This window comes from Ylistrum balloti, unplaced genomic scaffold (assembly GCF_031769215.1).
Source record: "Ylistrum balloti isolate Yb309-2 unplaced genomic scaffold, AGI_CSIRO_Ybal_v1 Utg369614, whole genome shotgun sequence".
NCBI lineage: Eukaryota > Metazoa > Mollusca > Bivalvia > Pectinida > Pectinidae > Ylistrum > Ylistrum balloti.
The window spans coordinates 1,030,817-1,044,954 of NW_026781888.1; the positions used below are offsets into that span (position 1 = coordinate 1,030,817).

The following is a 14,138-nucleotide window of genomic DNA, read 5'->3' on the forward strand; positions in this document are numbered from 1 at the left end:
AAATACGATAGGCCGAGTAGGTAGTTCACCTGATAAAGGAAATCATTTAAAAATGACACAGTTTACGCACTACATAGTGCCACGGACATGCCACGTGCAATGAATTTCGACGTCACAATAAATCGATAATCAATATGATAGGTACTGATTTTATTGATTAATATCGGAGTATCGAATTCCATTTCTTACAATATGTCTGCAGACACTATGTACGTGTTAGCTAGTATACTGTATGTGGGGATGTGTACATATTTACACGGGAGGTCGAAATGTGACACCTGTAAATCAAAGACCGGCTTAATTAATGAGGAACGTTGTGGGGTTACAGCTCGACGAAACGATAAAACAACAAAATTCAGGTGAAAAATATAATGCACATTAGATCTACCTAAATATTAGGCCCACGTACCGAAATAAGAATTAGGACACAATCAAATATCGTATGACCTTTTTATCAAGTTTTAAAAGGAAATAAGTTGATCCCTTAACGGGTCTCACAATAAGCGTTAAGATCAAACAAGAAGACTTTATATCTAATTGTTGGGAATCGCTGCTTCTTCGGGAGGGTGAACTTTACAATATCAAACCCGAGGATCCTACAATATCAGACCGTAGGACTCTCAGACCCATGAACTCTACAATATCAGACCCGAGGACACTCAGACCCGTGAACTCTACAATATCAGACCCGAGGACACTCAGGCCCGTGAACTCTACAATATCAGACCCGAGGACACTCAGTCCCGTGAACTCTACAATATCAGACCCGAGGTAGGACTCTCAGACCCGTGGACCCTTAATTTCAGATCTGAGGACACTCAGTCCCGTGAACTCTACAATAACAGACCCGAGGACACTCAGACCCGTAGATCCTACAATATCAGACCCGAAGACACTCAGACCCGTGAACTCTACAATATCAGACCCGAGGACACTCAGTCCCGTGAACTCTACAATATCAGACCCGAGGACACTCAGACCCGTAGATCCTACAATATCAGACCCGAAGACACTCAGACCCGTGAACTCTACAATATCAGACCCGAGGACACTCAGACCCGTGGACTCTACAATATCAGACCCGAGAAACTCAGACCCGTGGACTCTTCAATATCAGACCCGAAGAATGTACAATATCAGATCCGAGGATGCTCGGATCCGTGGAGCCTACAATATCAGAGGAAACAAAATATTATTACGCTTCATCTGCAAACAAGTTAAAATATCTCCACCTTGTCCTCCATTAAAGACGACAAATCAACTAGAGAAAGTGATATTTGGGATGTCAAAAATAGCAAAACTTTACAGTGATGTTACACGTTCATCAGACTGTTCTGGTGTAATAGAGAGTGGGGAAATGGGAGAATAAGGATGGGTGGGAATGGGGTCGTCTGTTCTGGTGTTGTAGAGAGTGGGAAAGTGGAAAATGGGGACGGGGTGGGAATGGGGTCGTCTGTTCTGGTGTTGTAGAGAATGGGAAAGTGGGAGAATGGGGACGGGGTGGGAATGGGGTCGACTGTGCTGGTGTTGTAGAGAGAAAGAGAAGTGGGTGGGATAGAGATGGAGTCGAACATTCGTTGTGCCAAACACTATAATTTGGATACTGACCCCCTAGAATAATATTGATCTTTCTTAACACTGATCCACAAACAAACAGGTAAAATAAACGACGACATACTTCAACCAGAGGAAAGCGGGTCCTAACCTATGATCAGCTGGAAAATTAATTATTTGTAATTTGAACTGATCTAAATCTTAAAATGTCCAAATCTGACCTCTATGTAGGTTTTCGTGGATATTCCACAGAGGGATGTTTATCATGTGCGTTGGACTTTCCCACAAAGTATACCGTTTTAAGTCCCATCCGACAGACTGGATGAAATGTGTTACTAGTGCGCATGTTCTATAATCTATCATTTTGGTGTCCATACTTAAAAGTTACCCTAATACGAAACAATTTAAGCTATTGCACTCAGAGGAGAATTTTAAATATTAGAGGTTAGTGAGCCGGGCCAACTTAAGGTCGAAGACGAAGCGACGGATTTTATATTGTTCTTACACTATCACTTGACGGACGTTGAGGATCATCAACCCTGGTGGCGTGTCGGAAGCAGTGAGGACGGAATTTACTCGTTAAGAGTTTCAGTGGTGACTTCGGCCTACTGCTGACTACAAGAATATCTTTACTACTGATCAATGTGATATATCGATATTTATGAGAACTTATCATGAAGCTGTCACTGACGACATGCTACACATTCAGATCAAATCTATAGTGAAACAGCAGAAAGATATTAATGTAATCCTGTAGGTCTGCAAAATTCGACCCTTCGACCCAGGAAGAACAAAGATTGGAAATGTAATGTTGCCGTGGGCGGTCACATTAGTAGCCTCTTTTGCATTACAGTAGGTTTCAGGTCTATCTGTAGAAACCCCGCTCCAGGATCTCGGTATGTGAGCACAATGGCTAATGCTCGACCCGTTATACGTACACACTTCGTGATTAATGTAAAACTTTACACAGCCAATTTACGTGGAAATATTTTTCGATTCAAACTTTTGGAACCAGGCACGGCTGTGTCCGTTTAGATGTGTGTTTAAATATTAAAAGTGTCTAACATGTATCAATCTTCAGTTCTTTTAACAAATCTTTGCCCAAATGTGTGTTAATCCACTAATGTTTAAACACCAGAATGTTTACCTCGGTCTAAGCTGACGAAGCATACACGCACTGCCATATTGATTTATCGGATAACCTGTCTAGGTACCGGTATAAAGAATTTGATACGTCTGTTCTTTTGCCTTACCTATATATTCCACTGGCCATTCTGAGTTACGGATTGATGATTGAGATTAATGACTGCTAAATCGAGATGTCCAGTCTATTTACATGTAATTTGTACTACACAAATTTGAACACCTGTGGGCGAACACTATAGACAGCCAAACTAAACTCTCGCTTATCGTGTCACTCTATAAAACTGTATATATACCTAATATATTATTATGGGACTAGTGAGTACGTACTATTGTCCATCTTACGACAATTCAGTGTGATTACGCTATAAAAGTGTCCGTCAATGATGCCAACGTCTAAGAACACCGTCTTTATCATAGACATGTACTTTACATGTCAATACAAATTAACTTGTCATATTACAACTTCACCTATCATAGTCTATGTACTTCATCTATCATAGTATATGTACTTCACCTATCATAGTATATGTACTTATGTACTTCACCTATCATAGTATATGTACTTCACCTATCATAGTCTATGTACTTCATCTATCATAGTATATGTACTTCATCTATCATAGTATATGTACTTCACCTATCATAACATATGTACTTCATCTATCATAGTATATATACTTATGTACTTCACCTATCATAGTATATATACTTCACCTATCATAGAACATGTACTTCACCTATGATAGTACATGCACTTCACCTATCATAGCACATGTACTTCATCTATCATAGCATATGTACTTCATCTATCATGCTTCTGACTCCTGACACTATTCCTACCCCCGACACCATTCCTGCTTCTAACTCCTGACAATATTCCTACCCCCGACACCATTCCTGCTTCTTACTCCTGACACTATTCTTACCTCCGACACCATTCCTACTTCTTACTCCTGACAATATTCCTACCCCGACACCATCCTACTTCTAACTCCTGACGCTATTCCTACCCCCGATACCATTCCTTCTTCTAACCCCTGACACTATTCCTAACCCCGACCCAATCCTACTTCTAACTCCTGACACTATTCCTACCCCGGACACCATTCCTACTTCTAACCCCTGACCCTATTCCTACCCCCGACACCATTCCTACTTCTTACGCCTGACTATTTTCCTACTGCCGACACCATTCCTTTAACTGTCACCATTATTACGACATTACTCTGCTTCCGACACCATGCCTGCTTCCGACACAATTCGTGCTTCCAACTCCCGACACCACTCCTATTCCCGAAACTTTTCCTGCTTCGAACTTTGACATCTCTCCTGCTCTCATTACCACTCGTACTCCCGACAACATTCCTGCTTCCAACTCCCGACATCACCCTTTCTCTCGACACCACTCTTACTCCCGACACAACTCCTACTTCTAAAACCACTAATACTTTTGACACTGTTCTTGCTTCTAACTTAAGACGCAACGCCCACTTCCGACACCATTCTTTCTCCCTGCACAACTCCATTCCGTCAACATTCCTGCTCCCGACATCTTTCCTGGATTCGTTAAATACAATAAATGAATACAATATGAAAATATATTAAAAATTATGAGGTTTAAGTCAGTAAACTTCAAGATTTGATATTGATTTTTCAGATATATATATAATGTTTAGAATGGAGATCTGCATAACTGGTAAGGTTTAAGACAGCGAAAATGAGTCGTGTATCACGTGTAAGGGTTACGACTGTTGTAGAGGGTGGTGTATGACGTGTAAGAGTTACGACTGCTGTAGAGGGTGGTGTATCACGTGTGAGTGTTACGCCTGCTGTAGAGGGTGTTGTATCACGTGTAAGGGTTACGACTGTTGTAGAGGGTGGTGTATCACGTGTAAGGGTTACGACTGCTGTAGAGGGTGGTGTATCACGTGTAAGGGTTACGACTGCTGTAGAGGGTCGTGTATCACGTGTAAGAGTTACGACTGCTGTAGAGGGTGGTGTATCACGTGTAAGGGTTAACACTGCTGTAGAGGGTGGTGTATCACTGCTGTAGAGGGTGGTGTATCACGTGTTAGGGTTACGACTGCTGTAGATGGTGGTGTATCACGCGTAAGGTTACGACTGCTGTAGAGGGTGGTGAATCACGTGTAAGGGTTACGACTGCTGTAGAGGGTGGTGTATCACGTGTAAGAGTTACGACTGCTGTAGAGGGTGGTGTATCACGTGTAAGGGTTACGACTGTTGTAGAGGGTGGTGTATCACGTGTAAGGGTTACGACTGCTGAAGAGGGTGGTGTATCACGTGTAAGGGTTACGACTGCTGTAGAGGGTGGTGTATCACGTGTAAGGGTTACGACTGCTGTAGAGGGTGGTGTATCACGTGTAAGGGTTACGACTGCTGTAGAGGGTGGTGTATCACGTGTACGGGTTACGATTAATGTAGAGGGTGGTGTATCACGTGTAATGGTAACGACTTTTGGAGGGGATCGTGCATACTTTACCACGTATCGGAAGTATCGGCTTCGTCTATTTAATCATTTACATACATATAGGTAGGTAGTGTATACTTACCTTTAAATATCGTATCGGTAGATCCAAGAAATATCTTTTTCCAGTTTAGATGCAAATTATCATTTTCCCCTTCTTCTCATATCCGGTTTTTTCACAAATTTAGACACACATCAACATCAAACCCTTTAAAAACACCATCAATTCAGCGTTTAAGTGCATATACATGTGGTTCCACACCCAAACTTTTGTAATTAACACGAGTATAAACGTATCAGATATAACAGGCGGGAATGTACACGGCCATTTAAACCGAGCAATCCGGACTGTTCGTACATTGTACGGTTCTCACTTGTATTGTGTCCATGTTTGTGATATCGTTTGTTTATCAGTGCAAGTTTTGTACTACGGCTTGATAGCTCATACAACTGTTGGAGATGAAAGGAAAAAAATTAATGACATCTAAAATCCAACAAATATGTTTGAAACATACTGCTTAATACAATCTTTGTTTAACGCAGTTCAAAAATATGAAAAATATTCGTTGATGCATTTTCATCTAATAACATATTTTATTCGGTCTTTTTAAACACAAAGCTAACAATGCTTTGCCGTGTAAATGTTGAAGGTGGAGTAACTCTAGGTAAATTGGCAAGTAATTTGAGGTCTAAATTCCGTATGCATCTGACGAAGCCAAATCCATTCAAATTCCATATATACAACTCATTACCTACAGGTAAATTTTTAAATGTAAGAATCCTGACGTCTGTAATATCGGTTATATCGTAGTTTGTATTTCTGGTGCAGTGGCGTAAATGGTAAACAGCCAATAGAAAAATTCCATATTGAGAAACGTTTGTCATTTATGATCAATGTTATTCTAAACATTAAATTTGTTTGGGTACACAAGAAAACAAGCTTTGATCTATGAAATCCAACCAGAGTGATTCTTCAAAGAAATTATCAGTTCTTAGATATTATCTGATTTGGGGTTATTGTTTTGCGAGTTTGGGTCACATGTTTTGTTTGGGTTTCAATTCTTCAGGTAGGGATACTATTTCATGAGTTTGGGTTTCAATTCTTCAGTTAGGGAAACTGTTTTATGAGTTTGGGTTTCAATTCTTCAGGTAGGGATACTATTTCATGAGTTTGGGTTTCAATTCTTCAGTTAGGGAAACTGTTTTATGAGTTTGGGTTTCAATTCTTCAGGTAGGGATACTATTTCATGAGTTTGGGTTTCAATTCTTCAGTTAGGGAAACTGTTTTATGAGTTTGGGTTTCAATTCTTCAGGTAGGGATACTATTTCATGAGTTTGGGTTTCAATTCTTTAGTTAGGGATGCTGTATAATGAGTTTGGGTTTCAATTCTTCATGTTACAGGATAGTGTTTAAACATCACTGAGGTTAACGGAAGGACGTTACAGGATAGTGTTTAAACAGTCTGAGGTTAACGGAAGGACGTTACAGGATAGTGTTCAAACAGTCTGAGGTTAAGAGAAGTTACAGGACAGTGTTTAAACAGTCTGGGGTTAACGGAAGGACGTTACAGGATAGTGTTTAAACAGTGTGAGGTTAACGGGAAGACGTTACAGGATAGTGTTCAAACAGTCTGAGATTAACAGAAGGACGTTACAGGATAGTGTTCAAACAGTCTGAGATTAACAGAAGAACGTTACAGGATAGTGTTCAAACAGTCTGAGATTAACAGAAGGACGTTACAGGATAGTGTTTAAACAGTCTGAGGTTAACGGAAGGACGTTACAGGATAGTGTTCAAACAGTCTGAGATTAACAGAAGGACGTTACAGGATAGTGTTTAAACAGTGTGAGGTTGACGGAAGGACGTTACAGGATAGTGTTCAAACAGTCTGAGATTAACAGAAGGACGTTACAGGATAGTGTTCAAACAGTCTGAGATTAACGGAAGGACGTTACAGGACAGTGTTTAAACAGTCTGAGGTTAACGGAAGGACGTTACAAGACAGTGTTTAAACAGTCTGAGGTTAACGGAAAGACGTTACAGGATAGTGTTTAAACAGTCTGTGGTTAACGGAAGGACGTTACAGGATAGTGTTCAAACAGTCTGTGGTTAACGGAAGGACGTTACAGGATAGTGTTCAAACAGTCTGTGGTTAACGGAAGGACGTTACAGGATAGTGTTTAAACAGTCTGAGGTTAACGGAAGAACGTTACAGGATAGTGTTTAAACAGTTTGAGGTTAACGGAAGGACGTTACAGGATAGTGTTTAAACAGTCTGAGGTTAACGGAAGAACGTTACAGGATGGTGTTTAAACAGTCTGAGGTTAACGGAAGGACGTTACAGGATAGTGTTTAAACAGTGTGAGGTTAACGGAAGAACGTTACAGGACAGTGATTAAACAGTTTGAGTTTAACGGAAGGACGTTACAGGATGGTGTTTAAACAGTCTGTGGTTAACGGAAGGACGTTACAGGATAGTGTTTAAACAGTGTGAGGTTAACGGAAGTACGTTACAGGATAGTGATTAAACAGTCTGAGGTTAACAGAAGTACGTTACAGGATAGTGTTTAGACAGTTTGAGGTTAACGGAAGGATGTGACAGGATAGTGTTTAAACAGTCTGAGGTTAACGGAAGGACGTTACAGGATAGTGTTTAAACAGTCTGAGGTTAACGGAAGGACGTTACAGGATAGTGTTTAAACAGTCTGAGGTTAACGGAAGGATGTGACAGGATAGTGTTTAAACAGTCTGAGGTTAACGGAAGTACGTTACAGGATAGTGATTAAACAGTCTGAGGTTAACAGAAGTACGTTACAGGATAGTGTTTAGACAGTTTGAGGTTAACGGAAGGATGTGACAGGATAGTGTTTAAACAGTCTGAGGTTAACGGAAGGATGTGACAGGATAGTGATTAAACAGTCTGAGGTTAACAGAAGTACGTTACAGGATAGTGTTTAGACAGTTTGAGGTTAACGGAAGGATGTGACAGGATAGTGTTTAAACAGTCTGAGGTTAACGGAAGGACGTTACAGGATGGTGTTTAAACAGTCTGTGGTTAACGGAAGGACGTTACAGGATAGTGTTTAAACAGTCTGAGGTTAACGGAAGGACGTTACAGGATAGTGTTTAAACAGTCTGAGGGAAGGACGTTACAGGATAGTGTTTAAACAGTCTGAGGTTAACGGAAGGACGTTACAGGATAGTGTTTAAACAGTGTGAGGTTAACGGAAGGATGTGACAGGATAGTGTTTAAACAGTCTGAGGTTAACGGAAGGATGTGACAGGATAGTGTTTAAACAGTCTGAGGTTAACGGAAGGACGTTACAGGACAGTGTTTAAACAGTCTGAGGTTAATGGAAGGACGTTACAGGATAGTGTTTAAACAGTCTGAGGTTAACGGAAGGACGTTACAGGACAGTGTTTAAACAGTGCGAGGTTAACGGAAGGACGTTACAGGACAGTGTTTAAACAGTCTGAGGTTAAGAGAAGTTACAGGACAGTGTTTAAACAGTCTGAGGTTAACGGAAGGACGTTACAAGATAGCGTTTAAACAGTCTGAGGTTAACAGAAGGACGTTACAGGATAGTGTTGAAACAGTCTGAGGTTAATGGAAGAACGTTACAGGATAGTGTTGAAACAGTCTGAGGTTAATGGAAGAACGTTACAGGATAGTGTTTAAACAGATCTGAGGTTAATGGAAGGACGTTACAGGATGGTGTTGAAACAGTCTGAGGTTAACAGAAGGACGTTACAGGATAGTGTTTAAACAGTCTGAGGTTAACGGAAGGACGTTACAGGATGGTGTTGAAACAGTCTGAGGTTAACGGAAGGACGTTACAGGATAGTGTTTAAACAGTGTGAGGTTAACGGAAGGACGTTACAGGATGGTGTTTAAACAGTCTGAGGTTAATGGAAGAACGTTACAGGATAGTGTTTAAACAGATCTGAGGTTAACAGAAGTTACAGGATAGTGTTTAAACAGCTCTGAGGTTAACAGAAGTTACAGGATAGTGTTTAAACAGTCTGAGGTTAACGGAAAGGCGTTACAGGGCAATAACCTAAGTTGTATATGACACTAGCAATGTTTACAGGAAAATACACAGTTCGAAAAAGATTTATCGCTGTCACTATTTATTTCTTATTAACACTCGAAATTGTAGCTCGAGTTTATATGAGATAAGCTTCAAATGAACCCTGTATTATTTATAGTTCGTAATTTCACTTTCGCTGACTGGTCCATAAATATTGCCGAGTACTTGAGTATGAATGTATACACACATACAACATAACACAGAAACAGATACAGCGATGGTGTGGAGAAAATTCTAATGTAATGGAAGGAAAGTACTGGGATTTAATTGTGTTTTAGCTAAACTTGTATAAAGGAACGGTAAACTTATGCGATACCGCGGTGTCCGTTGGATATTGATATAATAATAAATATGATAATAATAAATGACTTTATTTAAGAGTCGATAACACTTTGAGTACAAGACTCTTCTAACAAGTGGTCGACAGGAAAATGTACAATATATACAACATTAAGATTACAGCATCACATATGATATAAAAATCACAAATATCACAGTAAACTAGTATAATCATGAAGGACTAAGATGTACATCAATAAAACAAATGTAATGATAAAGGCACATAGTGAAGAGGTGTATAAAACGGTTATAGAGAGACTAATAATATAATAAAAGGACTAAATTAGTGAGGTTTTGTAAGGTATAAAGGACTGATAATTAAAACAATTAATTGGCAACATTCATAAAGGTACCATACTATCTTAGGGCTAAAATAAGACTGGCATAAAAATGTGGATCTAGGTTGGTAAATTGGAGATATTTTCTGGAAGCTGATTCCACAAAGTTTGTCCAGTATATAGGAAGGAATTTCTAAACTTTTCAGTTTTGTGTTTAGGTATGATATAGTTACCATCAGTAGATGCCCAAGTTAGTCTACTGTGTACACTGGACACAAACACTTTACAGTCCAAGTAGTTTGGACACAGTTTGCTAGCTACTTTATACATTAGTATACATTCGTTGTGGTTCACTCTTTTGCTATAATGTAACCATTTGAGATAAAATTTGTCCAGACGCATCATTGAAAGAGAGGACCTTATTTTGCATATTTGGTGGTCAAGGCAGTGTTTTGCTCATATCATACCCGGTCACTTTAATGTATCAACCTTGTCTGTACTGGTCACTTCAGTGTATCACTCCTGTCTGTACTGGTCACTTCAGTGTATCAACCCTGTCTGTACTGGTCACTTCAGTGTGTCACTCCTGTCTGACCTGGTCACTTCAGTGTATCACTCCTGTCTGTACTGGTCACTTCAGTGTATCACTCCTGTCTGTACTGGTCACTTCAGTGTATTTCTTCTGTCTGTACTGGTCACTTCAGTATATCACCCCTGTCTGTACTGGTCACTTTAATGTATCAACCTTGTCTGTACTGGTCACTTCAGTGTATCACTCCTGTCTGTACTGGTCACTTCAGTGCATCAACCCTGTCTGTACTGGTCACTTTAGTGTATTTCTTCTGTCTGTACTGGTCACTTCAGTATATCACCCCTGTCTGTACTGGTCACTTTAATGTATCAACCTTGTCTGTACTGGTCACTTCAGTGTATCAACCCTGTCTGTACTGGTCACTTCAGTGTATCACTCCTGTCTGTACTGGTCACTTCAGTGCATCAACCCTGTCTGTACTGGTCACTTAAGTGTATTTCGTCTGTCTGTACTGGTCACTTCAGTATATCACCCCTGTCTGTACTGGTCACTTCAGTGTATCAACCCTGTCTGTACTGGTCACTTCAGTGTATCTCCCCTGTCTGTACTGGTCACTTCAGTGTATCTCCCCTGTCTGTACTGGTCACTTCAGTGTATCTCCCCTGTCTGTACTGGTCACTTCAGTGTATCTCCCCTGTCTGTACTGGTCACTTCAGTGTATCAACCCTGTCTGTACTGGTCACTTCAGTGTATCACTTCTGTCTGTACTGGTCACTTCAGTGTATCACTCCTGTCTGTACTGGTCACTTCAGTGCATCAACCCTGTCTGTACTGGTCACTTAAGTGCATCAACCCTGTCTGTACTGGTCACTTCAGTATATCAACCCTGTCTGTACTGGTCACTTAAGTGTATTTCTTCTGTCTGTACTGGTCACTTAAGTGTATTTCTTCTGTCTGTACTGGTCACTTCAGTATATCAACCCTGTCTGTACTGGTCACTTCAGTGTATCTCCCCTGTCTGTACTGGTCACTTCAGTGTATCACCCCTGTCTGTACTGGTCACTTCAGTATATCACCCCTGTCTGTACTGGTCACTTAAGTGTATCAACCCTGTCTGTACTGGTCACTTCAGTATATCAACCCTGTCTGTACTGGTCACTTAAGTGTATTTCTTCTGTCTGTACTGGTCACTTAAGTGTATTTCTTCTGTCTGTACTGGTCACTTCAGTATATCACCCCTGTCTGTACTGGTCACTTCATTATATCACCCCTGTCTGTACTGGTCACTTCAGTGTATTTCTTCTGTCTGTACTGGTCACTTCAGTATATCACCCCTGTCTGTACTGGTCACTTCAGTGTATCACTCCTGTCTGTACTGGTCACTTCAGTGTATCACTCCTGTCTGTACTGGTCACTTCAGTATATCACCCCTGTCTGTACTGGTCACTTCAGTGTATCACTCCTGTCTGTACTGGTCACTTCAGTGTATTTCTTCTGTCTGTACTGGTCACTTCAGTATATCACCCCTGTCTGTACTGGTCACTTCAGTATATCACCCCTGTCTGTACTGGTCACTTCAGTGTATCACTCCTGTCTGTACTGGTCACTTCAGTGTATCACTCCTGTCTGTACTGGTCACTTCAGTGTATCACTCCTGTCTGTACTGGTCACTTCAGTGTATTTCTTCTGTCTGTACTGGTCACTTCAGTGTATCACCCCTGTCTGTACTGGTCACTTCATTGTATCACTCCTGTCTGTACTGGTCACTTCAGTGTATCACTCCTGTCTGTACTGGTCACTTCAGTATATCACCCCTGTCTGTACTGGTCACTTCAGTGTATCACTCCTGTCTGTACTGGTCACTTCAGTGTATCAACCCTGTCTGTACTGGTCACTTCAGTGTATTTCTTCTGTCTGACCTGATCATTAATGTACATTATATGAATAGTAATCCCTGATAAACGGATTACATTTGTTCACACCACGTGACCGCACGTTACTCACACCTGCCACCTGCTTATAATAACACGACATTTGAATATTGATATGATAATGTAACCACTGGATTTGACGGTCTCTTTTCTGTGAAGTGTTAGCTGCAAATTTACAAAATAATAATAGTTGAAAATTGAAAGTTACGTGTTTGAAATACATTCATTACACAACTTTCTTCTCGTACTTCTCAACTTCTTTCTGGTATTTCTCAGCTTCTTTCTCACACTTTTCAACTACCTTCTCGTACTTCTCAACCCACATTCCAAAGATAAGGCTGCAGTTAAACGCCCACGTTTTGGCCACATCAGTTAATCGAACTTAGATATTCTAAACAAAGGGAAAACAGATTAGAAAGTACGGGTTTGGATCACTACAGCAGTGTGAGGGATGGAGATTGTGTGTAGCTGCTACTTATATGGAGTGTCGTGGAGGGTTTGGGGAAGAGGTGGGGAGATATTTATTGTCCGGGTCATCATGTAGACTAGTAGACATGGGTGATTTTACATTTTGTCTAATATGGTGATGACAATGAGTTCACTGGATCAATGACTTGTAAAGTCAACCTGTAATTTAAGGTCACATGACTTACCTTCGCCTTTTGCCAGGCTTCTTTTGTCGTGGACCAGCTACCTTTGGCACATCATCCAGAGTGATCCCGTCATTATCTGTTAATTTTTCATCAATTCTATCCTTTTCCTCGCCTTCTGTAGGCTCCTCTACTTCTTCATGTTTTTCTTTTATATGAGCAAAAATAAATTGATGAGTCGCCCGGCTCTGGGTTCGAATCTCATCCTCGGTTGGACCAGAAACTTGATGTGAGTGACAGAATCGAGGCTCGTGATTAATGCCATCCGCATAGTTTATGTCCGGAATATCATCTGTAGAACTGATATCCGGATAATCCGTGTCGTCTGTAGATCCCGGATACGGATGGCTGATGGTCGTATTTGTATTGTATGATTCTGCTGTTTCTCTCTCCTCGTCACCCTTATCGTGATGTGGAGTTTCCACGCGCCTTTGTTCCACAGTCTCCATTGAACTATTAGTAGCAATCTCCGGAATACTTTCCAAACTTTCAGGACTTACGGTTGGGTGTTCCGGAAACCTGTTCCAATTACACTGCTTTGAATCAGAATGTCCCAAGTCTTTTCCATTCGCACTGTTTCCAGGATGGTTAATCATTGGTTGATAAGAACAATCTGTGAGCGATTGTTCCGAACTGTTTTCGGTATCGGTAAAGTTATCATAATTGGATATTTCCATTTCGTACTTAACGGGCAAATTAAACACACAATAGATGACCACAATTCGATATTTCGCTACTCTCTTACAACTTTGTTTGGCGTTTCTCTGGAGTAATAAATGTCCAGAGACGAATATACCTTTGTCCTACATTTGAACTATTGTGTTCCCCTTTTTTCAAAATCCATTAAAAAATCTATATCCCAGGTCCGGAAAAACGATTTTCTGAAGTCGGTTTATGTTTGAGGTTTCACGTGGGACAATGCTGATTAACTGGTGTACCAGGTATAAGCCCTTATTATGACGGGGAGTTTAACACTTGTAATCTGATGTACAATACAGCGATCCGAACAACTGGCACAAATATCACTACAAACATTCACCTTGTTACCTAATCTCTTTCTTATTTGCTGGTGGTTTATAACGGGTGAAAAATTAACTTTATATAAAACTTAATTGGTAATTGCCGAGAAGA

The 14,138-nt window shown here is 40.6% G+C and overlaps 1 protein-coding gene across 1 annotated transcript in view; it reads right to left on the reverse strand.

The window, feature by feature from the left end:
• The window catches only part of LOC132548173 (uncharacterized), a 54,227-nt gene extending 40,543 nt beyond the window's left edge, over positions 1-13,684 (reverse strand). The window contains exon 1 of the mRNA XM_060211998.1: positions 13,011-13,684. Coding sequence (XP_060067981.1) covers positions 13,011-13,684 — 674 coding nt within the window. The remainder of the gene's footprint in view (positions 1-13,010) is intronic.
• Between the last annotated feature and the right edge of the window lie 454 nt (positions 13,685-14,138).